This window comes from Sciurus vulgaris (assembly GCF_902686455.1).
Source record: "Sciurus vulgaris genome assembly, chromosome: 12".
Taxonomy (NCBI): domain Eukaryota; kingdom Metazoa; phylum Chordata; class Mammalia; order Rodentia; family Sciuridae; genus Sciurus; species Sciurus vulgaris.
In genome coordinates this window covers 74692709-74718747 of record NC_136473.1, presented here as the reverse complement: position 1 = coordinate 74718747, position 26039 = coordinate 74692709, and the positions used below count along the sequence as shown (strand labels likewise).

Genomic DNA, 26039 nt, shown 5'->3' with positions numbered 1-26039 from the left:
ACCAGTTATCTGCAGAGGTGATATGCTCCCCCACCACCCCCCAAAAATACAGAGACTCCCACCCAGAGACAAGCCCAAAAGTCAAAGCCCAGAGTTGCTCTGCAGAAGATGTGGTAAATATGACATTGCCCAAGACTGAGAGCCACAGAGGGAGGGACATCTGGTGGCCTCCCCTGAGAGGACTGGGGACAGAAGCATCCCAGCCTGACTTTCAAACCGCCCCCTCGGGCAGCATGAAGTAAGACAGAGATGCTGGTGGGCAGTCTCCCCTCTCCTGCCGAGGAGCCCCTGGGGCCATCCCACCGTGTACCTGGTTGCACTGGGGGCTGAGGGAGTTGTGCGGGTCACAGGCACATGGCTCACAGCCCCGGCCGCTGGCCAACTTCCAGTGATAAGGAGCGCACTGGTCACATTTGGGACCCACCACGTTGGGCAGACACAGGCAGCGCCCACTCTCCTCGTCACAGGGCATGTCCCGCCGGGACCCCAGGATGCTGCAGTCACAACCTGCAGGAGGGCGAGCTGAGCTCAGGCTGACACCACGAAAAATTTTCAGCCCCAGAAGACACACATCCAGAGAGGAGGCCAGCCAGGAAAAAGCACTGGGAAGGGCCGTCCCCTGTGGATAACATGGCTGACTCACAGCCACTGTGCCTTCCCAGCCACCTGGCAACTTGGCGGCCTGCAGGCCCACCCTTACTCTGGCTGACTCAGTCCCAGCTTCCAGCCCGAGCCTGTGCTGCCACCTTCTGGCAGCAAGTAGCACGGCACCTGGTGCTGGGAAAGACAGGAAATCCGACCTCCTGGCACATCCCCACTATCTGCCCTTGAATGGGATTTCCTCTGAAGATGGCAGTGCAAGACTTGAACTGGGGGCCCGTGACGCCCACCCCACACCACACTGGGCCAGGCCCCCTACTCACGGTGGCAGCCCTGTGGGTTGGTGTATGTGAGTCCCGTGAAGCCTGGTTTGCAAAGGTCACAGCGCTCTCCCTGCACATGTTCTTTGCAAACACATTGCCCGGTTACTGGGTCACAGGGAGCCCCTGGCACTGCCCCATCCGGATCACACTCGCAAGCTGAGAGACAAAAGCAGCCGCAACAATGAAAACGAAGAAATTTCAAGAGCTCAGAGAAGATTCTAGAGCCATACTGCCTGGTTCAAGTCCTTCTTCCAACACTAGCTTTCTATCTTATAACCTCAATCAGGTACTGTACCCCTCTGCACCTCAGTTTCTTCATCTTTACAATGGGAAAATAATACAGCCATCATAGCTTCTTATGAGTAATAAATGAGTAAATATGAGTAGGTAGAAAGACACTTGGAGATGTTAAACACTATACCAGTACTTTTGTTTTCATTTTTTACCAAAGAACTACTATGTACCAAGCACTGAGCCAGGCACTGTCCCATGATGTCTCATGTATTGCTCGTGATAACCCCGAAAGGTGCAGATTCTCATCCTCATTGTACAGATGAGGAAGCTGAGGCTCTGAGATGCTGAAGAACTTACTAAAGATCACATTGCAAGTGAATGCTGGACACAAGAGTCAAACTCAAGGGTGTCTCAGTCTTTCCATAAACAAATACTATCAACAGGAAGTGACCCAGCTTTCCCCTACCAGATTCCTTGGCCTCTGTCATGCCTTTCAAAACAAAACACTCCTTCAGTGCCGAAGTCTTTGCTGATTAAAACGGCCTCTGCCTGCCCGCCTCCATCTAGTTTGCTCTCTCCTATGTGCAGTCTGTGGCCTTGTGGGCATGTTAGCGGCCTCTGAATGTTCCATCCCCTGCGTTCATGCATTCATTCAATAAGCATTCCTTGAGCATCAATTATTTGCTAGTCATTGTGTTAGGACCAGAGGATATAAGACATGATCTCTGCCTGGGAAGAGTTATCGGTGTTGGGGAAATACAAAAACAAGTATCAGACCACATTGCAACATGATAAAGGCAATAGCATGGGCAAAGAGCCTTCATCCCTCTTTCGGGTGTATGCTTTATATTACCAGACAGCAGGAGCTGTAGCTTGCATTTATATTTTCTCTTCTATGGGCTGATTGACTCATTGATTGATGGTTCATAGAGGTTAAATGACTTGCTTAATAGTGCACAGCTAAGTTAAAACAACCACCACAAGTCATGATCCAACCAAGTCTTCATGCTCCCCAATGGCCTTTGTATGCCCAGGGACATGTGTCCTGTTATAACCAGAGAAAGCAGGATGGATGATACCCTGGGTCCCTGGAGCCCCTACTCACGGATACAGGTCTCCTGAATAGGAGCACCTGGTCGCCGGTTCCGGAAATAGTGCAGTTGACACCGCTCACAGTTCTTGCCCTCAGTGTGGTCCCGACAATTGTCACAAACACCTCCTTGAGCCCCGTGGCTGGCAGCAAATACAGCTGGGTCGAAGTGACATGTCTCCGAATGCCCATTGCAATCACATCCTGAAAAGGGGATCCTGAGGCTGATAACCAACCAGCAACATCGCCATTCCCCAAGCAGGGGCCAAGGCAGCTCATTAGCATCTCCAGCAACTCCACCAGACTGCCAGGGCAGGGAAATGGGGAGACCAAGGTCAAGGAGCCTTGTGTAATATACCAAGGAAGAAATCTGAGTACGATGAGGACTCAGGCCTCCTGATTCCCAAGCTTGGGTGGGCAAGGGCGAAGTCGAGAACAGTGGCCATGTTGGAGCAAAGAGAGAGCCCTTTGAATGGTCTATCCTCAGCCCTCTCCATGGCCACCATGAATCTCCTGCAGGGTCACTGTCCCCCTGGGGCTATGTGAGCAAAGATTCTGACTCCAAGCGACCATATGATATAGGAAAACGGACAGTCAGAAGCCAGATATGTTTGACTCAGGGTAAAGCAACTGGAGGGGCCAGAGAAAGGAGACTCTGGGGACACTGTGAGAGCCATGTGTCATCAGCAGAGACAAAGCCCTGGCCCCTCCAGGGCTGGCTGAAAACAAGGCAGAGGCAGTAGACGATCCCACCCAATCCTCTCCCCACCCCCACAGAGCCAGGACAGCTTAAATGGCAAGGCTGCAATTTGGTTTAGATTTCAGTAATAAAAAACAGATTCTTCCTTTGTCCCAGGCAAGGTCAGTGAGTCGCAGAAGGGTCAGCATCCAACCCAGTTGCTGCAGGGGACGGGGGTGATCCCAGGTTCTTACTTTGACATTCATGGGGGTCCTGGCTCTCCGCAGGTCTCCAGGGCTGGTTGTTATAGAAGGGTGCACAGCGTTCACAGTTGGGGCCAGCAGTGTTGTGCTGGCAGACGCAGACATCATGGACCTGGGACAGGGGACCGTGGGTCATCAAGACTGATTAACAAAGGAAAGCCCCAGGGATGGAGCTGCCCTCCCCTGTGTGACCCTCCTGCCCACCACTCAGGACTGGCCCAGGCCTCAGCCCTCCGGATGCTCTTCCTGAATGCACTAGCCCTCGCCCAGCTCCTGTGACAGAGTGTCCTTCCTGCTGCTGTTCTGTGTGTAAGAGCACACATGTGAATTTTCCAGCACTGGTCCTTGCAAGGATTTTACAAGCTCATTCCTTTCACTCGGACACCCCAGGATGCCCAGTCCAAGGCTGCACCTGGAAGGTGCTCAGACACCCTGTGGGTAAACTATGATTCTAGAAGCTGGGGGCTCTCTGGGTATTTATATTCCAGCTATTCATGACTAAGTTGTTTGGCTAATGGGACTCTTACGATGAATCGTTACTAGGCTCATTAAGGTATAAAAATAGAATAGCTGTTATGTGTTAATTGCCTTCCAAATTAAACCCAACATCCTCAGCGTGGCACTGGAGGACCCGTACCATGTTTGCTCCGTTCTCATCCCCTGCTCCCTGCCAACAACCCAGCAAGCTCAGCTCTCAGTCACTCCCTGTACCCTCTTTCCCCCCATCTTTTGGCCATTGCTGATGTTTCCCCTTCCATCTGGAATTCTCTTCTTCTGTTATTCCCCAGGAAAACCCAACCCAGTAACTCCAGCAAGAATGGTACCTCCTTCATAAAACCTCCCTGGTCCCTCAAGTTACATAAATTCCAACCCTGGCTGCGCTTCACAATCACCTGGGGAAACACTGATGCCCAGACACAGTTCAACCCGAATCTCAGGGGACAGACCCAGGCGTCTGTGCCTTTTAAAAGCAGTGATTCCGCTCACTGTGCTGCCAGATTTGGGAAACACCGGGGCTGGGTGGCCCAGTGCCTCCTCTATATCCCACAGTGCTGTTCCTCACACACCAGCCATCTCCTCATCCCCTTTGAGTTCCTTTTCAATTGTCTTATGGGCCCCCGTGGATCACCTGTCTGTTCCCTTCCCCTGGACTCCTCTGCAGTTTGGGGCTGCAGTTGATCCAAGAGTGAAAAGAACAAAGCCAACTGATGCCAGACCACCTGCACCTCTTCCCCAGGCTGATTTGTACATTTCTTCATGTCCCTGTACCGCCAGGACAAACACCATACTCCCATGTGTTGACAGAGAATTGACACCTCAGAAAAGGTATCAGCCCTGCGGGACCGCCTTTGCTGGTCTTGGGTAGACTTCACGTCAATCACCTACCCTGTTTCTCACCACTGGATAAGCCTGTATCCTGGCAGGAGGTTGCAACCACCTGGATCTTTAAATCCAATAGTAAAATCAGAATAGGTGATGGTGGAGGTCCATGCAAGTTTTTTCTAAGCTCCCAATAAAATAAAAATTTATAATATTGTCATATTTACATTTTTATATAATTTGCAAGTAGCAATTTATGCATTCTAATGACAGCATGTAGGCCGGGTGAGAAGTTTGTCCCATAAGCTCCCCCTGTACAGACAGACATTTACTCACAAGTAATTGAAAATTAAAACCATCTCAAGCTATAAAACAGGCCTGAAGAAATACCACAAAATTCTGATTTCAGAAATGATAGTCACTTAGATTCATTTTCATTATTGCTAAAATATTAAACACATCTTAAATTGTGTGTCCTCCCTATGTCACAGGAGACCCAGGAACACCCTTGCTCTGCCTGGTCCTACCCTTTCCCCACCCTGAGTTGTCACCTGCACAGCAGAGGAGGGGCCTGCAGAGGCTCCAGACTTGGGTGCACAGTGGTCAGCATGGCCATGACAGAAGCAGCTCCCCTGCAGACGCAGCTGAGATACTGCAAAATAGGCGCTGGGGGGAAGGTAGCCCCTCTGGGGCACTGGGGCCAGCCTGGTGAAGTTCACTCTCAAGTTTGTGATGTCCCCCAACTCTGAGAGGGGCAGCAGCAAGAAAGGAGGGGTCGGGAAAGGAAAAACCAAGAAAGGAAGTTAGAGGCAAATAAGTCTCCTAGACCAGGAGAGATAAGGAAAAGTCTCATCACGCCTCTGTCCTGACCTCATGTTGTACCAAGGACCATCCTCCCCAGCCCCCACCTCCCACAGCATCCTACACACAATATCCCTGTGGGGCAAGCAGGGCAAGCTCTAAATTCCAGCCATGTCAGAAAAATAGGAGAGAACAGGAAATTTCCATGACCTTGGTTCCAACTGGTTTCATTCCCCACTCACAGTCCCACGGGCAGGAAGAGCAGCCAAACTGACCTTGAATTTTTTGACTTTGAGTTGCTGGAATCCCAGATGCTAAATCCATAAGGTTAAGTTGAACCTGTACAGAGGAGAGAAAGGGAAGAATCAAAGCATAAGAGTGTGCCCCAGCTCAGAACCCTTCCTTTCCAGTCCGCACTCCACCCTCCTTAAACTCAGAGGTTCTTCTTTTCAGGAACATGAGAGAGAAGACCTCATGAGGCCTGCCACCTGCCCTAGATGAGCAAGGTAACCACTAGGCCCTAAGTGAGTGTGTGTGTGTGTGTGTGTGTGTGTGTGTGTGTGTGCACGCATGCATATAACTTCTCCTCTCCAGCTAAAACTAAAGGTATCTCAAGAATTTCCTGATTTTCTTGGGTCAAAATTCTACACAATGAGGGTTCAACAGATACTAATTTTCCAATGTCCTGGGATGAATGAAGTCCCAAGACTGAATGTAGTAACCATGGCACTCCAGACAACCCTAATTTCAATGGGTTTTTTATTTATAATCAAAACCACTCACTGGATGTGACTTCCTTGCATATCTCAGGAAGTTTTTGAGCCAACATTCCACAAATCAGGAAAAAGTCCTGCCTCTGATCTGGGGTCTGGAGAGCATGGTGAACATAGATTCGGATGAGGATGTAATGAGGGAGGAGCTGTCCCGCCCCAAGGACACAGCTATGCAACCTGCAGGCAGGGACCGCTCAGCATGAGAACACTCACCTGAGAGCAGCTCTTGGGGGTCACTTGCATCCCAGCCGGGGACAGAAGAAAAGAAACCAGCTTACTCCACCAGGGGGTGGGGAATCCAGTTATGAAGGAGTTTGACCCACATTAGGAGGATTTGGGGAGAAGCAACTTTGGGTATTTCCAGAAGCAGGTTCTCATTCGCAGCTCAGAGTTTAAATTCAGGTGACCTGAATACAGGGCTTTTTATACCTGAATTTCTCTTGAAGGACTAGGACTGGACTAAATAGATGAATTCAGCCAAAAAATTTTCATTTTTGTGTTAAATCCTAACAAATTTTTGTTATTTTCTCCTCTCTGTATAAGGGTGTGCTACTGAGTAGGCTGGGAGGAGGCTATGGAAGAGAGCAGGGCTGGGTAATGCAATATCCTCAAGATGCTTCTGAAATATCCCAACAAATGCTTGCAGGGTATCATTATAGGGGAAGTCAGGACAGATTACAAGGGGAGCTGGCCAAGGGTGTTCTTGATTCTTCTCACGACTCCTTGTGATTTTGTGAACTGAGGAACACAGGTATTTCTGTGCTTATTTTTTTTCAGAATTCCCTCTACCTACCTTCCCCCCATTTAGGTGTCCATTAGGTCTCTGGGGCAGGGGCTGGCACCGGGCATCCTGCCAACTCTGGGGCTGGCCCTGGCGGACCCGGGGGAAGGCAGAGGTGCAGTCTGTAGCCAGGTACTGGTACACCCTCCAGGTCTTGCCGAAGTCTGAGGAGCGCTCGATCAGCATGCCAGCTGGCAAGGGGCCCTGAAAAGAAACAAACAGGAGGACCTTGAGTGACAAAAGGAAAGGGAGGCTCTGGGGGTGTCCCCATGGGGACACAATCACAGAAACAGGTTCCTCCAATGAGGGTGATTTCTTAGAAAGGGGCCCAGTAGGTGGGAGTGGGCTCAGGGGCAACCCTGCAGTCAATCTTTCTGGCAAACCACAGGCCACAGGAGTTTGTACCCAGGGAAACTGTGGAAAGTAAAAGAAACAAAATCTGTATTCCAGAAGATGTGAAGGTGTGACCCCTAGCTCAGTCAGCCCCCTCCCCCCACCAGGCTTCCATGCACGAAAATACTCCCACTCCTGCATTTCCCACAACAACCACTTTTATACCTAGTAAACCTGGGTTCTGCCCTTACCCCCTCCCACCCCTGTCATGTGGTCATCTATGGCCACAGTCCAGGCTATGGTCATGCTGAGCTGAATTATCACAGCCTGGAATCATGAATCATGTCCATCCTCTGTCTTGGCCCTCCAAACCACTCTCCGCACTTCACCAGAGAGCTCTTCCTGTACAGTTCTTTTGATCATGACACTCTACTATCATTCTGCATTGGCCTAAAGATACGATGCAAGCTCAACACATGACATCAAGACATACATATACCCCTGCCCCTTTCCTTGGCGATTACATTCATTTCCAGGTGACTTCCCAGCTCGTGCCACTTCTTGCACTGCAGGTTCATAAATCCAAGCTCCAAAACAGAACCTAAATCAGGCCCACCTCTCTGACTTCAGTGCCACCTCCTACCACCCACTGCCACTCTGCCTTCCCCACAGATGCCATCTTATACCCCTTCATCCATTCACTCCTACCTCTGAAATCCATCATACCTGCCCCATACAAAAAGAGCTATCTCTTTTAAAACATAAACATGGACTGTGTCACTCCTTAGCTAAAAATCCTCCACCCACTCTTTAAAAATCTGAACCCCGGACTGTGAGAGGAGAGTCCCTGGGCTCACAGGGCCTGGACTGCCTCCTCCCCTCATCTCAGACACTTCCATCTCCACACCAACCCGCACTCCCTCAACACCTTGGTGCCGTCCTCCTGTCCTCCTTCTCTGCTTGAAATGGTCCTCTCCCAAGGGATCTCTCTCACCTTCTGTTCTCAGCTTAAACATCACCTTCCTCAAAGAGGTCTTTTTATACCCATCTAACGTGTATTCTTCTGCCCACACCCTGCCCACCACGCCCCACCACACCCTTATTTCCTATCCCAGCATCTCGCCTCCTTCAGAAAGTTCACCACAATTTCCAATGACATTTCAGTTTCCTGCTTTTATTCTCTCACTAGATTAGGATTTCTCAACCTTGGCACAGTTAATATTTTGAGTTGGATAACCCTCAGTTCCAGGGGCTGCTGTGTGCATTACAGGAGTCAGCAACATTCCTGACCACTACCCACCAGATGTCCATACCATACCCACAGTCGGGTCAACCAAGATGTCTCCAGAAATTGCCACCTATCCCCTTGGGAAAGGTGGCGGGCCAAATCACCCTTGGTTCAGAAATGGCACACTGGATTGTAGGTCAACTGGCCCATCTCATTCACAGCCTTATCCCCAGCATGGAGCACACAGTAGGTGCTTCATATACATTTGCTGGATGAATGAATCTTTAGTCTGCTGCCCCCTACACATTGACATCTGTAAAACTCCCACTCACGCAGGTCTACAGCCTTCTCAACTCCACAAATGCATTTGAGCCTCCTGACCCAGCAGCCATTCACTGGGCCCTCCCCAGTGATAAACTTTCCTGTTCACCGCCTGGCCTTGGCGCTTGCTCTTCTTCCCTGGAATGAATGTTGCCTTTAACCTGGTTATTAGTGGTCTGTGAAGTTCCATCTTGCCCTGGAGGCATTCCCCCACCCCACACCAAGGCAGACCTAGCTAGATGCCCCCTCCTGTGCTCATCAACCCTCTTCTTACCAGCATCAACACCCCTTACCCTCCCACTACTGGGTCTTTGTCTTCCCCACATATTGTAAAAGCAGCTTTAAAGAGTGTTGATCTAGCTTTACTTGTTTTTCTGTGCCTAACATCTGACACCAAACCCAACATGTAATCAGTATTCAATGTGTGTGTGACAAGAACTGACAAAGAAATGGATGGGTGAAGCATAATAAAGCAATGAGACCATTTAACAGTGTCCATCCAAGTGACTGTTGCCCTTCAAAACTGTCACCTTTAGAGACTGGGCATCCATTCAAACGATGCTGTCCTTTCTCAAAATACTCTTGACCTTTACGTAAGGCATGGCCCTTAGAGCCAACTTTCTCAGTCATGTAAGAAATTAGGTCCTATTACTTTTACTCCAAGCACATTTTAACTCTCGAAAAACATATTGCTTTTCCTGATCATCTACTTATTAACCAAACTTGATCCTTTCATATTTAACATTATCTGCAGAAACAATAAAATCAAAGCTTCTGTGGAAAGAAAAAAAATGACCTGTCATGAATTAATGAATATATTCCCACCAGGCGTGGTGGCACATGCCTGTAATCCCAGTGACATGGGAGGTTGAGGCAGGAGGATTGCAAATTTGAGGCCAGCCTCAGCAACTTAGTGAGGTCCTAAGCAACTTAGTGAGACCCTTATCAAAAAAAAAATTTTTTTTTTCAAAGGGCTGGGGATGTGGCTCAGTGGTAAAGCACACCTATGTTCAATCCCCAGTGTAAAAGAAAGAAGAAAGAAAGAAAGAAAGAAAGAAAGAAAGAAAGAAAGAAAGAAAGAGAGAGAGAGAGAGAGAGAGAGAGAGAGAGAGAGAGAGAGAGAGAAAGAAAGAAAGAAAGAAAGAAAGAAAGAAAGAAAGAAAGAGAGAAAGAGAGAGAGAAAGAAAGAGAAAGAAAGAAAGAAAGAAAGAAAGAAAGAGAGAAAGAGAGAAAGAGAGAAAGAAAGAGAGAAAGAAAAAGAAAGAAAGAGAGAGAGAGAAAGAGAGAAAGAGAGAAAGAAAGAGAGAAAGAGAGAAAGAGAGAAAGAAAGAGAGAAAGAAAGAAGAAGAAAGAAAGAAAGGAAAGAAAGAAAGAAGAGAGAGAAAAAACAGAAAGAAAGAAAGAAAGAAAGGAAAGAAAAAGAGAGAAAGAAAGAAAGAAAGAAAGAAAGAAAGAAAGAAAGAAAGAAAGAAAGAGAGAAAGAGAGAGAGAAAGAGAGAAAGAGAGAAAGAGAGAAAGAGAGAAAGAGAGAAAGAGAGAAAGAGAGAAAGAGAGAGAGAAAGAGAGAAAGAGAGAAAGAAAGAGAGAAAGAGAGAAAGAAAGAAAGAAAGAAAGAAAGAAAGAAAGAAAGAAAGAAAGAAAGAAAGAAAGAAAGAAAGAAGGAAAGAAAGAAAGAAAGAAAGAAAAGAGGGAAGGAGGGGGGAGGAGGGGAGGGGAAGAGAGGAGAAGGGAGGAGGCAGAGAGGAAGGAAGGAAATATCCCTTCCAAAAGGATTATCTCAGAAATTAGTACAAGAGTCTGAAAATACTTTGAGAAGTCAGAGCACTGGAGGAGGGGAAGGTCCATCAAGAGAGCTGCCCCAAAGAGACATCTTTCATATAGATAGGTGAGTTCTTGGCTAATGGCTAAATTTAACCTCATCTGCGAAGTTATTAAACAGAGTATACCAGAATATACAAGTAGATAATAAGCAGTCAGGCCCAGCAGAATCAGTTCTCAGGCAGAGTGAGTTAATCTGATGGGTTAAGGAGAGGGGATACAGAGAAGAAGAGAATATACAATCTCATTATGGAGCCTAGCGGTACAATTCTTTCCAGGAGCCAATCCTCTATTACCACCATGATATAAGCTCATGGTGAATGCTTCCAGGCCTGGGGAGAGGGCTGCCCAGCATATGGTGCTATCACTCCCAGCCTGGGAAGAGAACACTGTTCCTCCATGGCCTAAGCCCACATGGCCCAGGACCCCTCTCTTATCCATCACCACCTCCAGAAAGCAGACCTTAAAATCCATTGTGATGCCATGAAGCTGCAATCTCCTGTCCAAGTCCAGCTGCAGAGAAACAGGGCTCACATCTGAAAGGACGAATGGTAGAAGCATTAGGTCAGAGACTTCCCACCTTCCCAGCCCTGCATAAGATCCTGAACTAGACTAGCCCTAGGAAGTTCAAAACACTCCAACCTTGATTCTTGGTTTACCTCTGGGAGAGGAGACTAGCAGCACATCTGTATTTACGCCATCTATTCAAGATCCTGCCTGATCTTGGCCAAATTTCCTCCCCACCATCACCTGATGCTTCTCATGGCTTAGTTTCAACTTGTCTGTCCACACAGATCTGTTCCTGAAGCTCAATTCTTTCTATGCACCACCCATTGAGACTACATAGAGTGAAATAAAGGCAGTTCTCTCTCCTCAGACCCTTTCCTTAACCTCCAAAAGGCTCTTCACCTCCAACATCCAGTAGATCCCAAATATAGAGTCAGAAGGTTCTGCTTGTCAACCTCCCATGCCCTTCCACTACAAGTAATGCCGAGAAACCCAAAGGACTCCTGACCACCTCCATGGAGGCCCAGTCTGTGGGCTGCTAGAGGTGGCAGATCCTTACCATTCTGGGACTGCCACCAACGCGTGGGGCCTGAGGATGAAACCACATTCTCTACCCGGTGACTGTTATAGTTGTGAGGCAGCCTGGAGTCACATTTGCAGCATTTCATTTGCCACTGTGGGGGAGGGAGATGACAGAGGTTCAGAGGTGGGGTCCTTGTCAAATTAGCCCTTGTGTCCTAAGATCCCAATACATCGTGCCGTCCACGGGAATCCTACTCCCAGGGACCCACTGATCTTAATACACTTGGAAAGGTGAATCTCTTAAAAACAGGGCTACTGGCCATCTTTTAATCCCATTCCTTTCTGTCCCTACTAACATACAATTGAAGAGTAAATAGATGTTCATGGCTACAAAGAGGTTTAAAGTGGTGGAAAAAATAACCCTGGAATGTGACAGTGCCCTGAAGAGAAACTTGAGCAGAGTGCCAAAGGCAAGAAAGAGGAGAGATTTGCATCGGTTTACCACAGAGTATATGTCAGATACAAACTGAAAAGTTTTATATCTGATCTCCTTTACCCTGAAAGTCTGGCTGGGGAAGGCTAGGATTTTGAGGATCAGGGAGAGGGGACACCAAAAAAAAAAGATAAAGAAATTTGGATTTTCAGTGCTAACTTTGTTAACCCACTTCTAACACTGATTGGCTTTATAAATTGAGTGTGGTTTGGACTAGAGTCATTCATTCATCCAACAAATATTGATGGAGTATGTTCCACATACCAGGCACTACTGTGGGCTCTGGAATTAGAATATTGAACAAAACAAAGGTCCTGGCCTTGGGGGAATGTTGTCAGATGATCTCCAAGGCCTTCCGTCACAGACACCTGCGACTGTAGGGTCTTCCTAGATTCCATATTCCCTATCCATAAGAGAGAAGCCAGTCTCACTGAGGAAGTCCCCAGGAAACTTCACCTTCCTGGACTGTGCCGATCTCTTCAGGTAATATAAACCCCGTGGGCTCCATGGCAGGGCAGAGATCAATAAGAAAAAAATATGACCAAAGAGGCCATATGTCCCTCACTCTTTTAGTCTGTGCCTATGCACACACATGCACATGCACACACACTGCACAGATTACAACATGACCATGTCCCAGCTCCCCCTGCTATACATGCAAAATTTGTTCTCCTGGAGTAAGCATGATCCCAAGCCCTGTGCCTGGCTTCAAGAGCACTGTCCAGAGGGCTACAAATTCTTCCTTCTACAAAGCAGAAGTTTTAGACTAGAACTTCCCTGCCCCGCTGGTCCTTCTTGGTAGGGACACCTGGCACTCCACACTCCCCAGGCCTCAGCTTTCCCCTAAACCTACTTTCATCATAATTGAGAAGGGGCTCTGGTGGCCACCTCTGCCACCTTCTGGTTCCTCGAACTCTGCCACATTCATGAAAGGCCATACACACACCAAACCGATGTCTTAGAACTGAATGGATTCGCCTGACAGCTCAGTTCCAAAGAGATTGAGTGGGTAGGCCCTGCCTGTGCCTTGAGTTGGAGAAACACTCACCTGCCCTCTCCACCGCCAAGAAAGGTGGGGCACAGAGAACACAGCGGGGGAGCCGCAGGCCTGCCCTGGGCCTCTGCTTCCACCCCACTTCCCAGCTCTCACATCCACTCTGCTAAAGAAGCGAACTGCCCCCTTCCTGACGCTTGGAGGCATCCATGTCGTATCCCAAAACTGCCTCATTAAACGCCATCCTTTGGGAGTTTAATGCTCAAACAATGCTGATGTATGTGTCCTACAGAAACAGTACCCACTGCCCACCTGCCCCTTCCCCATCCCTGTCACTGTCTCTTCCCTTGCCCTGTTACATTTTTCTTCATAGTACATATCTCCACTTGATACTTGTGCATTTATTATCTGTTTATTTGTTTACTGTCCATCTATTGTTTGTTTACTCCCTGAGGTCAGGAGCTTGACTTCCTTCATGCTGTATTTCTGGTGCTTAGAAAGGCACCTGGCACATAGCAGATCCTCACTAAATACTCATTGAATAAATGAATGAATGCATGTGAATTGTAAATGTTCAGTAAACACTAATTATTTTCATTAACACTATTGATAAACACTTCTTTCCCTCACTCAGAGTTTAAAAGGAGGGGTGAAGAATAGGGAGATAATCAAATGTCAATATCAAAGGATGGGCCTATACTTCCAGCTACCCCAGAGGTTTAGGCAGGAGGATTGCTTGAGCCCAGGGGTTCAGAATCAGCCTGAGCAACATAGTTAGAACCCATAGCAAAAATAAGTAAAACAAAGAAGTGACGGGATGACTACCATGTACCAAGAACTGTATTAGGTAATTTCAGTATAATTCCCTATATTGATTAATAACCCTACATGATAAGTACTATTCATCCCATTTCATAGATGAGAAGGCTGAGGCTCAAAGAAGCAACATAAATTTCCTATGGACTGATCACTAGTGTCAACACCTAAGAGTCCCTAACCACCTCTCTCACTGCTCTCTTTTTCTTCCTTCCTCTTATCCTCCTATTTCCATAGGAAACCAGTTGAACGGAAGACCCTATGGGAGACACAGTAAAGAGTGACGATGTCTATCTTGCACAATGGGCTCCAAGCAGGGTTTGTTGACACTGAAGCCAATCATGGGAGATGCCTAACGCAAAGTCTTTGAGAAGAATCCGGTTTCTTCAACTCAGTTACCATTGAGTAAAAAAAGACTGGAGATATGTCCCTGGCCGAATACCTGGGCCTTTAACATAGTCCATTCTGGATAAGAGAAGGCTCTTACTGGAGTCTGACTCCCCTCCAGGACCCTATTTTGGTCCCTGGCAGTGGGCATGCCCTTTTTTACACTCTGCCCAGTCCCTCAGGGGCAAACTTTTCCACTCCTCATCCTCTGTCTGCACTCAGCACATGTCCTGAGGAGAGACGAGGGCCAGCTGCCTTCCGGCCAGGCGCCTGTCACCAGAGCTCCCCACTCCCAGCTCTGCTGGGAGCTGATCCCAGCCTGCCCCTGGCCAGGAGAGTGCCAGAAACAAGGCTCTTTCTTTCCCTGGACCATGGGACAAAGAGCTGGAAACTGTGGAAATGCCCTTGATACTCCCAAATGACAAAATATTATGTAATTATTAAAGAGAGTTTAGAGGATGCAATTCTCAGTAACACAAAAAGAAATTTAAAAAATAAGTTTAAACAAAAATTTTAACTACATGAAGAAGTCATTATGGTATGTTTTATGGGAAAACACATTGGGCACAAACTTTTATAAACAAACATCCCTCAAAAGTATTTAAACATTTAGAAAATGTCTGGAAGGAAATATACCAATATACTAGGTAAAACCGTATGAAATTGCTGATATTCACCCATTTTGACTTACAAACATAACAACAGCATGTAGTTCAACCTAATATCTGGGTAATAGGATTCTAGGTCACCTTTTTCCTTCTCTGTTATCTTTTAATATGTTTAAACATTTATACCTTGAATATATATTAACTTTTATACCCAGGAAAATAGGCAGCATTATAAAACAAAATAAACTAAAAATGTCCAGAGTCTGGTACGGACTTGTTCCCCTGCCTCCTGCCTTGGTCTTCACAGGGGTGGTCTGGGGAACTCCATGCCTCCTCCACCCTCCTTCCACGTGTGCAGTCACTGATGGAGGGATCAGATGGCCTCATGGGCTTAAAAACTATGTGCTGCTTATCATAGTAACATAGCTAAGGAGGGATTTACTTCAATCCTTAGAGGCAGGCTAAGCCAACAGGCTTGAGACAGGTATTTTAAGTAGCTCTGCTTGTCAACTAGCTGGTGGAATGAAGGCCTGAAATAGAGCAGCTTGTGACAGAAGCCTGTATAAAGACAAGCTGCATATTTCTTTCTTCCCCCTGGGCCTCAGTGTCCCTGTCTATTTTATTCTTGTGAGCTTACATGTAGCATGTACACATACATACACACACACACACATATATAAATATACATATATATATATATATATATATGCATGTATATAAGTCTCAGTTTGAGGCTCTTCTCTCACGAGTGTTATGTGCCTCCATCTCCCTCAGAGATGGAAGCTCTCAGCTGCAGCTGCCTCCCACTCTGGGGTCATCTGGCCAGCATCCTCCTGGCTGTGCCAGCTCAGAGATGCAGCATTATTATCAATTCAGCCTGTCAGGCCTCCAGCCAGTTTGGCTTCTGCTTGCTCTCCAGCTGGAAATGCTGGGCCTTCTCCCTTCTCTTAGAGCTTTCTAGAAGCTCAGCAGTCTGGCCGGAAGACAACCCTCCCAGAGAGCTGGAGGAGGGTAGAGGAGTGAGCAAGAGCCAGCAGGGGCTTGAATCTCAGTGGAGAAGGGTGGAAAGAAAGGCAAATGCAAATGAAAGCTCCATGCCTTTGCAGAACACAGAGCTAACTCTGGGGGGAAATAGGGGAACAGGCTCAGGTTGTACATGGCACAACTCCCTTCCAGGAGTGATCCAGGGGACCGCCTGTGTCCATCTAAGAAGCTACAGTCAGGGTCATGGCCACCATCCAGGGCCAAAACAAGGAAGCCAAGACCAAAACAAAATAAGACAAAACAAAACAAAACAAAATCCAGCTGCCTTCAAGAAAAAGGCATTTCCTCCACAACAGCTTCCTCATTGGTAAAACACAGGGGTTGATGAGATAATGAAGTTCCATCTTGCTCTAACATGCTATTGGAATTCTCCTCTACTCCAGCTTATCAGTCCAGAAGTCAAAGGCACTCCCAGCAAGTATACAAAGGAAGCAAGAGAAAAATAAGATATTGGACAGATGCTGTTTAGAAAAACTCTCTTCCCAGAGAAGAGGGCAGTGGAAGAGGGAGCCCTCAAGGCCTTTAGTCAACAAAGTATCTGTTAGATTCTATGAGCTGCAGCATTTCTCTGTCCAAAAAAGATTGCCAGGCAAGGTCAAAAGTCAGGACCTACTGCAGGTGCTAGCTGTTAAGTCATTTTCAACTTCAGTTTCTTCCTCATCACAAAGTGAAATGTTGACCAAAGACTTAATTTATTACAGCCCTCTCTCTATCCTAGCTAAATTTAGAGAGGTCATTTCTGAAGCTGATTATAGAGATGATGTATACTACACACCCCAAAATCACACTGCACCAGTCTCTCTCCTGAGCACCAAATATATATATGATCTCACTTTATCCTTCCAAAATCTCTGGATTCCATTTTACAAATAGTGGGTATTCCCATTTTACAGGTTAGAAAAGTGAACCTTAGGTAAGAAGTGTGTCCAAGCCCATAAAATTAGGAAGGGATGAAGCAGAGATTCTTATCCCAGGCTGTCTGACTCAAACATACCTATGCTCTTCTGATTTAAGGAATATAGAGGTCCCCTGGCAACTACGGGAAATTGCAGGCTAGAACAGGTTTGCAGGACACTCCCTTCCTCTGCCCCCACATCCTGGGAAGGGCAACCTCAACTGTATCACAGACCTCTTCAGAAACGGAGATGTTCCCCTCGTCCTAGGTGTAAAGAGTTGATATGTGTGTCTAGGACCTCTAGAAGTTTCATGACTGGCAATGGCTTTCTAGAGCTCCTGCCTTGGCCACAGGCAGAAGGTAGAAGGCTGTCAAAGAAGCAAGGTAGGCCTGGCAGATGTTGCCCAGAGGCTTCCAGCGTGCTGAACCCTAGGGTCAAAGGGGCGAGAGGCCAGGCTCGCACAGTTGTGAAGCCATCATGGTATGTGTCTAAGTCTCCCCTTATATCTTTCCCCCTCTCTTTTCTCCATTTTGCCCCACAAGCCCCACTTCCTTGCTCATAACAACCAGGACCCTAGAATCTCACATTTCACCAACCCATGTCTCGCTTCTCTCTAACAGCAACCCCCCACCTTACCCCTTGTTGTTTTCTTCTATTCCCTCAAAAATTACTCCCCTGGTCTTACTCTCCTGAGACTCTGCGGAAGTCACAGTTAAGTTTCTGATAAACCCTTATGAGGCCTGAATGGTTGAAAAAGATCACATAGGGGTGATTGCATTTAAAACAAGGAACTCAACAACCTTCCATCCAAAACAGTGATGCTCTCTTGGTAGGAGTTTTAGACTTAGGCCTCTGGGAAACAGAAAAATGGATATTTTGGTCAGACAGGCTCAAAGCCCTCTGTGGGCAAAGGATGGTGACCATAGTACACATGTGAACACATCCTCTGCCTACACGTGAGCTTTACTGGAGGTCAAGAAAACAGACAATTGCCAGACCAAAACGGGCAGTGGCTGTTGGTGTGTGCACATGTGGGTACGGGTGTGCTTATGTGCATGTGTGTGTTGGGAAGGAGGGACTCTCCAACTGGTTACTGCTCCCAGTTTCTTTCCAAGAGATTAAAATATGACAGCTGTTTGGTTTATACAGTTAATTAACCTGAGGAATGTGCTGCGTAAGACTGTTATTTAGGCAACTGGGTAATTAAGTTTTCCCCTAGAAAGGGAGAGATGTGGGGGGTAAATAGAGCAGCGAGGGGAGCAAACACAATGTTACAGATATTCTTGGGAGCAGAACTCAGAGCTGGAAGCTTCCACATGAAACTCCCTGGTTCTTGAGGATGGGCACTAGCCCAGAGCTGACCAGTGGGTGTGGCTCAGTCTCTGCAGCACTGGCCCTGAGAAAGACTGTGAGGACCCACAGGGTCACCTGGGTATCTCAGAAGCAGGCAGTCACTAAGAAGCCTGACTAACCCAACTCCTTCATTTCATAAAATGGGAAAAGAAAGAGGAGTCATGACCTTCACAAGGGCACCAACTTATTCTAAGGTTCAAACCAGGACCAGAACTAGAGTCTTCACCCCCAATCTGGGGAGATGTTGCTGACTGTGACTGCATGTGAATTCTCCAGCAGCCCACTGTGGATCAGATTGGCAGCAGTCACCTTGGGAGGCAGAGAGCAGGCCAACCCCAGGATGGGGTGATTTCCGCGAGGTACGTGAGCATGTGTTCTGATCAAGAAAGAATCTGCAGATGGGCCATCTCGAAGTGACACAGCCCCCGGGAGGCAGGAAAGGGGAAGGGACAGGACAAAAGAGTCAGCTTCTGCCAGGCACCTTGCATTCACTTTGCATATCCATTCATACAATACTCAGAACGACCCTTTGAAGCAGGTGCTATCATTACTCCCATTTACCAAATGAAGCTCAGGGACAGCACAGAAGTGAGTGAGGAGAGAGAGATGCCAGTCACTTTAACCTGGCCTTGAGGCTGAGGGAATAACAGTGGCAGTGGTCAGTTTACCCAGAAGTTATCTCAGAGCTAGAAGAAAGCAAGCAAGGGGACAGGCTGGAACTACAGCCTTGGGAGGTTTCAATAAAGAGCAGCCTAGGCCCAAGCCCAGACAGTTAATGGGTCATGAAGGCAGGCTGCCGCCCAGAAGGACAAAGTTGGTCAAGTGGAGAGGAGGTGCCATAAGGCAAACCCAGCCAAGTCCAATATCCATTGCAAGGGTTGCAACATGAATCCAAAACCCACAGAAGCAAGACCTTGAGGCCAATACTACTTAGCCACTGAGACAGAATTAGGCAGAGGAGGTAACATGCAAACAGGCTAAGGTAGGTCCACAGGAAAGGAGCTGCTTCTCAGAGATCAGGAGCTAAGAGAAGCAATTTTGAAATTAGGAGTCCCTGCTACTCCTATAACTCCCATTCTGCTAATCAGCGGATTGGAGGTGGGAGGTGCAGTAAGACAGAAATGTCCAAAAGTCATGAACCCCTGCTGCACTTTAATTCATGCCACATCAGCAGCAGGCAGCAAGTGCCCGGTGAGTCTGTACTATGCTCAGGGCTCGCCACGTCACCCCTGCATGGAAATAGAACAGAGGCACTACCCTGAGGGGCCTTAACTTGAGGAAGGTGTGTACATGGGAGTGGAGGCTGGTAGAGAGGAGTGAGGGGTCACAGGATGAAGGGGTAGGTACTAGGACTGCAGCTCTATACCATCCACCCTCATTTCCAGCTGTGGCTATCCAGAACATTCACTGTGCCTTCTCAACACCTATGTGTTTCCGCCAGCAGTGTGGAGTCCCAGCTCATACTGAAAACTTTCCAGTAGTTCATGTGAATGACAAGAGTCACTCATGGGGTGCTGTGACAATTAGCTTACATGAAACTCTTTGCATGATGCCTAGCACATATAATGTGTGCTTCATAAATGAGAGTTGATACAAGTATCATTTGAGAACAAAATAAACTTAAAGACTGGATCTGGAATTCAACCCAGCTGAAATTTGAATTCCTAACTTCTCACACAGCTATCAGTGTATGTATCCATTGTTGGAAGCTATGGCCTCAGAGAAGCCTAGGCATGTAAAGGAGAGGAGAAGGGAAATGAAAAAAGTCAGAGAGGCAGAGGGTTGGGGAGAGGTGCTGGTAGCCAGTAGTCAGCTCATTCCCAAAGAATGTGAGAGCACAAGAGCGACCTTAAAGACCATCCTGTCCAACACTCACTCATGGAAGAAGAGAGGAAGACTAGAGGTAATTTGGGGGCCAAGTTCACACCAAAAGTTAATAGCAGAACTGGAATTAAAGGTGTTCTCACCCCCTATTCTTTTCCAAAGCCTACCTGGATTTATTTCCCCTTAGAGAAAAAGAAAAAAGAGTCAATGCTTCTCAGCTTTCATGGCAAGAAAATAGTTGAGATTTATCTATCCCTAGGGTTGCAAAAGTCTAGACTTCTCTTTTGCAAGCACTGTGTTTTGCTCTCGGGGGCTGCTTACAAACATGAAAGGCAGGCTCCCTGGAGCATCTGGGAGAGGCAGAGGGCAGGCCATGGAGAAGCCAAAAGCCCAGGCTTAGCAAGGGAGAATCTGTCCAGACAGGGCTGGGAGCAAGAGCACACCCCAATACCGGGGCTTCTGATCATGCCTTGCTTCCCCTTCCAGAAGGCAAATCAATCTGAGGAAGAAACCAGCAGGAGGTATACCTGGAATTTCCAGACATGGGATCAATGGCACAAGATTGGACAGCAGGGAATGTAGGAAAGGGCAGCTAAAATTACTCTGTTGCCTAGAAAGCTCAATAATTCCAGGTCCTCTGATGCTTGTGGAGTCATACGGGCCCACAGGGAGTACTTGCCTTACCCAACCCTGTCAAATGGGCTTTCCCAAATCCAAGTGGGTAAGAAGCAGAAACCACAGCCATCTCTGCTCGGCACCTCCAAAGTCATTAGCCAGTACTATGAAAAATAGCCAAGAGAACACTAGGGACTAAAAGGCCAATGAGACCCAGAGGCCATATCAGATACCACCTTCCAGCGTCCTGAGGACAAGGGCACCTAGAAAGAGGAAGCCATAGATAACCCGAGTCTCCTTCATAGCAATCAATCTCTCTCACGAGCCTTCTCTCCCTCTCTTTCTCTTTTCCCCCAAAGGCTGCAAAGATTCAGGGCAAACCATGCCTTACTCACTCCCTTCAGGCCTATGTTTTTTGTTGGTTTGGTTTTGTTTGGTTTGGTTTTGGTACCAGGGATTAAACCCAAGAGCAATTAACCACTGAGCCACATCTCTAGCCCTTTTAAATTTGGGGTTTTTTTGTTTGTTTGTTTGTTTTTTGTTTTTTGTTTTTTGTTTTTGAGACAGTGTCTCACTAGGTTGCTTATAGTGTGGATAAATTGCTGAGGCTAGCTTCAAACCTACAATCCTGCCCCAGCCTCCCAAACTTCTGGGATTACAGGCATGCACCACCATGTCCAGCCAGGCCTATGTTTTGAGGGCAGCAAAATGACTAATAAAGCAACTTGGAGATAAGAAAACACTGAGTGATTTTAACTCTGCAAAGAAGACCCCACCTTGTTGGGGGAAAAGAAAAGAGAAACCAAAGTTCCTACAAAAACGTTTCAGAGGTGACATGGAAGAAAAAATACAAAAGTTCTTTTAAAACACCAATTACCTAGGCCAGACGTGGTGGCACATGCCTGTGATCCCAGCGGCTTAGGAGGCTGAGGCAGGAGGATTGTGAGTTCAAAGCCAGCCTCAGCAACTCAGCAAGGCACTTAGCAACTCAGTGAGGCCCTGTCTCTAAATAAAATATAAGAACGGACTGGGAATCAAAAGACCATAGCAGACAACTTGAGGTGCTACACCTGTGTTCTGTGAGCACCACTCTTTCTAATACAGGAAGATGTATTAGCGTGCATATAATGTATGCTCCCTGCCTGAGTACTTTCTCTGAGCTAAACCAGCAAAAGGGTGTTGGTGAACGAATGTTCTAGCTCAATTCCTATGCATTGAGTCCTTCCAGTCCTCCACAGGTCCTGCATGGGACTGGACCTCAGCTGCCTCCTGTGGTGTTCACCCATTATGGCACACTCTACTGGCTTCCCTCACTGCCCTGATCATTTCCCAAGTTTCCTATAGTGCTTCCTAGGACCAGTTCCCAAACTACTTGCTGTCAAACCCTGTGTCTTGGGTTACTCTAGGGGCACCCCAACTAAGTCATCCTAATCTCAGTGTTGGTGCCTTTCAACATATTTGTCAAACACAGGGATGGTTGCCATAGGATCAGGGTCAAGTCTTGGGTTACTGTATGATAAACTCTTAAAATTTGTCTGAATTTTACTGTTTCTTCATTCTAACTTTTGTAAATTAGTTTTACACTAGTTTGTCTTCAAAAAAAAAGGGGGGTGCTGGGGTGTGGCACAGTGGGTCAATCCTCAGTACCGAAAAAAAAAAAAGGAAAAAATGGAGTAGGGAAGCTTTCAGAGATGTCCCCATTAGGCTTTGGTAAACTCTCTTTTACCTGTGGTGGTCACTTCCCTGCAATAGAACAGGACATGGGACTATGGGAAAAGTCAATTACCTTAAAGGTAAGTTAATCAACATAGCTCAAAGAATTGAGTTCCTGGATTTGTTCAGTTCCCTTTCCAATTCATCAACTAAGTCTCTGACCCTTACTGATAACCTCAAGTCACTTCTTCACTTATCTCACTGATTTATTTTTAACAAGTTTGAATATTTTCCAGTGGACCACTAAGACTAACAGATAAGTAAGTTGGCCCCTTACACATAATGTGGCAAAATGCAGAAGATAAACTCTAGCCTCCAGTCATATATTCTCCTTCTAGCTCTGCCCCACCCACACTCCAACACTGGTCAAAAAGGTGGTGGTGATAGAGGGACCATGCTCAACTCAGGTCACATTGTGGCAAGAACACCAGTCAGCACACACATCCCAGCCCCCACATTCCACCAGCCTTGTCTTTGACCACCAAAGATGGCACCTAAGATTCTGCATACTTAAAGGATCAATATTTGTCCACTGCCTATCCCCAAAGCTTGAATCTATCCTTTGCTCATGCCCAAGGGCTGAGCAAAAAACCTCCCCAGCTTTATCCAATGGAAGAGAGCCTTTGGTTAATTCTGAGTACATCATCTCTTGCCCAACCAACATGTAAATCCCTTATAAGCAGGGATCGGCCTTATGCTTTTCTTATACTTCTCCACTCTTCACAGTGCATAGAGCTTGGCCTGTACTCCGCACACTCTAAGTACTCAGTGAACAAATGGCAGGCCCACCCACCCCAGTACCTCCCACTTCCTCCAGTTCCAGTGGCCATGAAAGTAGGTCCTACCTCTCCATACTGTGTGCAGTAGGTCTCAGGCTTGGTCAGTCCACAGGTGGATGAAGCTCGGAGAAATCGGGTTCTTCCAATGAGCAAGTCCCCAACAGGTGGATAGCAGGCCCCATGGGAGCAGGCTTGTTGGGCATACAGGAAGCCAGGTAAAGCTGCAATCACAGGGGTGTGTGCTAGGATGCAGCCCAGAGAGAGGAGGGCTTAACTGGCCACCCAGAGTCCCTCAGGGGAGTTGATATTTGCAAAACTGGACCCTCTCTCTTGCTCATGATCCACTCCCTACTGTGGTGGTGATGATTACAGTCCCAATACTAAATCTGGTTTTATATCCTATAATCCCAAACTTTGAAAAGGAGAAGAAGAGAAACACTGGCAACCAAAACCCACAGATGACCTTTAAATGTTGCATCTATAGGTGGCTTTGAGAATCAAGCTACAGATACGCACAGACACCAGGACATGGTATACAGCTCTTTTTGCCTGACACACGTCCTGGCAACAGCCTAGAGGACTGCTAGAAGTAACTGCCGAGCCCTTTGTGGAAGATGGAGAGAGGCTTCATTCTTTCTACTCCTTATCTGCAAAATTGATCCAGTCACACTTAGCAGGTATTCCATTACAATTCACTAGAAAATCAAGAGCTCAAGCCACAATGGCTCTAGAACCTGCTCGAGAGTGAGAGGGTGGGAACTAAACAGTGCAGAACATTCAGGAAATCACACACCACCTTCAGGTAAGAATAAAAAGACATTTGGGAGCCTTTCAAGAGAGGCAGAGAATCTTCCTCCTCAAAGGCCCAATGGAGTAGGGAAGCTCTCACAGAAGTCCCCATTAGGCTTTGGTAAACTCTCTTTTACCTGTGGTGGTCACTTCCTTGCTATAGAACAGGACATGGGACTCTGGGAAGGGATACTCACCGAAACACAGGAAAAGGAACAGCCTCATCATCAGCCAGTGGGGTGATCCTCAGACAGAACCTCACCTGGGGAAGAACAAAAAGGCCATGTAAAATAATACAATCCCCCAGGGCACACTAGCCCCTTCCTTTTAGGCTTTCGGACTCATGGTTTTTGTTTTTGTTTTTGTTTTTGTTTTCAGAAGTCTTTACTTAGGGTCTTGACCAACAGTAAGCAGCAAACACATTTATAACCAGAAGTTCGGAAAATGCCAGTCCTAGACCCCCTTCCCAGCTGTTATGTGACTCACAGGGTACCCTGGGGAAATCCCATCCCTCTCCCAGACTTAAACTTCCTCCTCTGAAATGGTTGGGAAGGAGGATCAACCCTGCTCACTCCGCAGGGCCATAAAGAGGACATGGGGAATAGGAAGGAACAGCAAAGAGCTGTAAGAAGACCTTGCTCCTTCCTCAGGGAGAAGACAGATCTTTCTCAGGGCCTGGACCAGCAGTCTCAACCTGGTCCAGCCTACAGTCCAAAAGGCGAATAGGCCAAGTGGCAGAGAGCCTAGAAGCAAGCCCTCTCCTGCCACTGGCACCACCAAGGACCACAGTGAGGCTGAGGCTGTGGTGATCACAATTTTAGACTAAGCAGATAACTGGTAGGCAATGGGAGACAGGTGGGCCTGTTTTTGAAAAAGTGATAGAGGATTTAATCTGAACTGAAAGCAAACCAAAATTCTCCAATTATGTGCAGGGAGTCTGAAGGCAGCTAGAAATGGAGATTCCAAAGCCTCAAGTGGGGGTCCCAGAGGTGTGCCCGCCCCGTGGAAGCATACTCTATCCTTGCTCTTGCAGTGTCCCCTCTCTGCCTTGGATTGAACCTTGTCCATGCCAATGACAGCCACTGGCTTTAAGCACTCCTTTAGGAGCTGGCATGGAGGGATGAGGGACTGGCATGGGTAATCGGTGACATTTCTGGCAACCTTAAACCTTTAAATCCTACTGCTTTAAAATCATTTTTCCATCAAAGGGAGATGAGTAAAGGAGAGGGACCAGCGGGTGGAAGGAGCAGTGGGAAGGGTGAAGTTGGGGTGGGAGTGATATTGGTCAAATTATATTGTTATATTATGTGCATGTATGAATATGTAACCAAAAAAATTCCATAATTACATACAACTATAATGCACCAATTAAAAAAAATGTGGAAAGAGGAAAAAAAAAATCATTCTTTCCAATACCCAGGAATCCAGGTTGGGGGCATGCAGCCTAAGGTCCCATGATAGACAGGTGGCCTAAGAGAGAGACCTACCTCCTGATTTTTATCCAGTGCTCTCTCTGCAATCCCACCCCAGAGCTGGAAATCCCCCAGGAATGAAGCACTCTGAGCTGGGCCAGCCCAGCCTTCCTGATTCTCTTTTGTGCTCAGTTCCAGACCTGAACCTGCTTTCTTCTAAGTCACTGAGGCACTTATCAGATGTGGAAAAGCAGAGCAAACAGCAGCAGACATCTTAACCAAGCATCTGGAGGTGCGCTTACTCGGGTGAGCTCCCGGGAAGAGGAATGAATCAGGCTCTGCTACCAGACCAGGGCACCCAGAGACAGCCCTGCTCCCCACCCAGCCCCCCAGGGCAGGTGAAGGCAGGTAACATACCTCTCCAGGGGATTGCTGCTACGGTTCCCTCTCCAGATCACCTCTCTAAGAGCTCCCCTCAAATGTGGGGGTCTCCTCTCTTGGCTCCAAAGTTTTAAACAACAGCCTCAACTCTGGAGACTCCCTGGCTGGGCGTAGCCCCACTGCAGGGCGGGCCTCAGGAATCTGGCAGCAGTCACGCCCGTCTGTCGTCACTGCACCCCCACCCCAGGACGGGACTGGGCAAGTGGGTCGTCCCAGAGGCCTTTGCAGGGCCAGCCTGCCTATGGATGCCTTGGGGGATTGAGGGGGGGGGTCCTTCAAACA

At 47.4% G+C, this 26039-nt stretch overlaps 1 protein-coding gene across 1 annotated transcript in view; it reads right to left on the bottom strand.

Moving 5' to 3' along the window:
- LAMB3 (laminin subunit beta 3) overlaps nucleotides 1–26039 on the bottom strand; it is a 39046-nt gene extending 13007 nt beyond the window's left edge. The window contains exons 1-12 of the mRNA XM_079107506.1: nucleotides 25734–26039; nucleotides 24102–24166; nucleotides 23182–23336; nucleotides 11631–11745; nucleotides 11027–11100; nucleotides 6877–7068; nucleotides 5586–5649; nucleotides 5061–5254; nucleotides 3181–3301; nucleotides 2263–2451; nucleotides 924–1079; nucleotides 311–507 (exon numbers count right to left, since the gene is read on the bottom strand). Coding sequence (XP_078963632.1) covers nucleotides 311–507; nucleotides 924–1079; nucleotides 2263–2451; nucleotides 3181–3301; nucleotides 5061–5254; nucleotides 5586–5649; nucleotides 6877–7068; nucleotides 11027–11100; nucleotides 11631–11745; nucleotides 23182–23336; nucleotides 24102–24132 — 1488 coding nt within the window. The 5' untranslated portion in view covers nucleotides 24133–24166; nucleotides 25734–26039. The remainder of the gene's footprint in view (nucleotides 1–310; nucleotides 508–923; nucleotides 1080–2262; nucleotides 2452–3180; nucleotides 3302–5060; nucleotides 5255–5585; nucleotides 5650–6876; nucleotides 7069–11026; nucleotides 11101–11630; nucleotides 11746–23181; nucleotides 23337–24101; nucleotides 24167–25733) is intronic.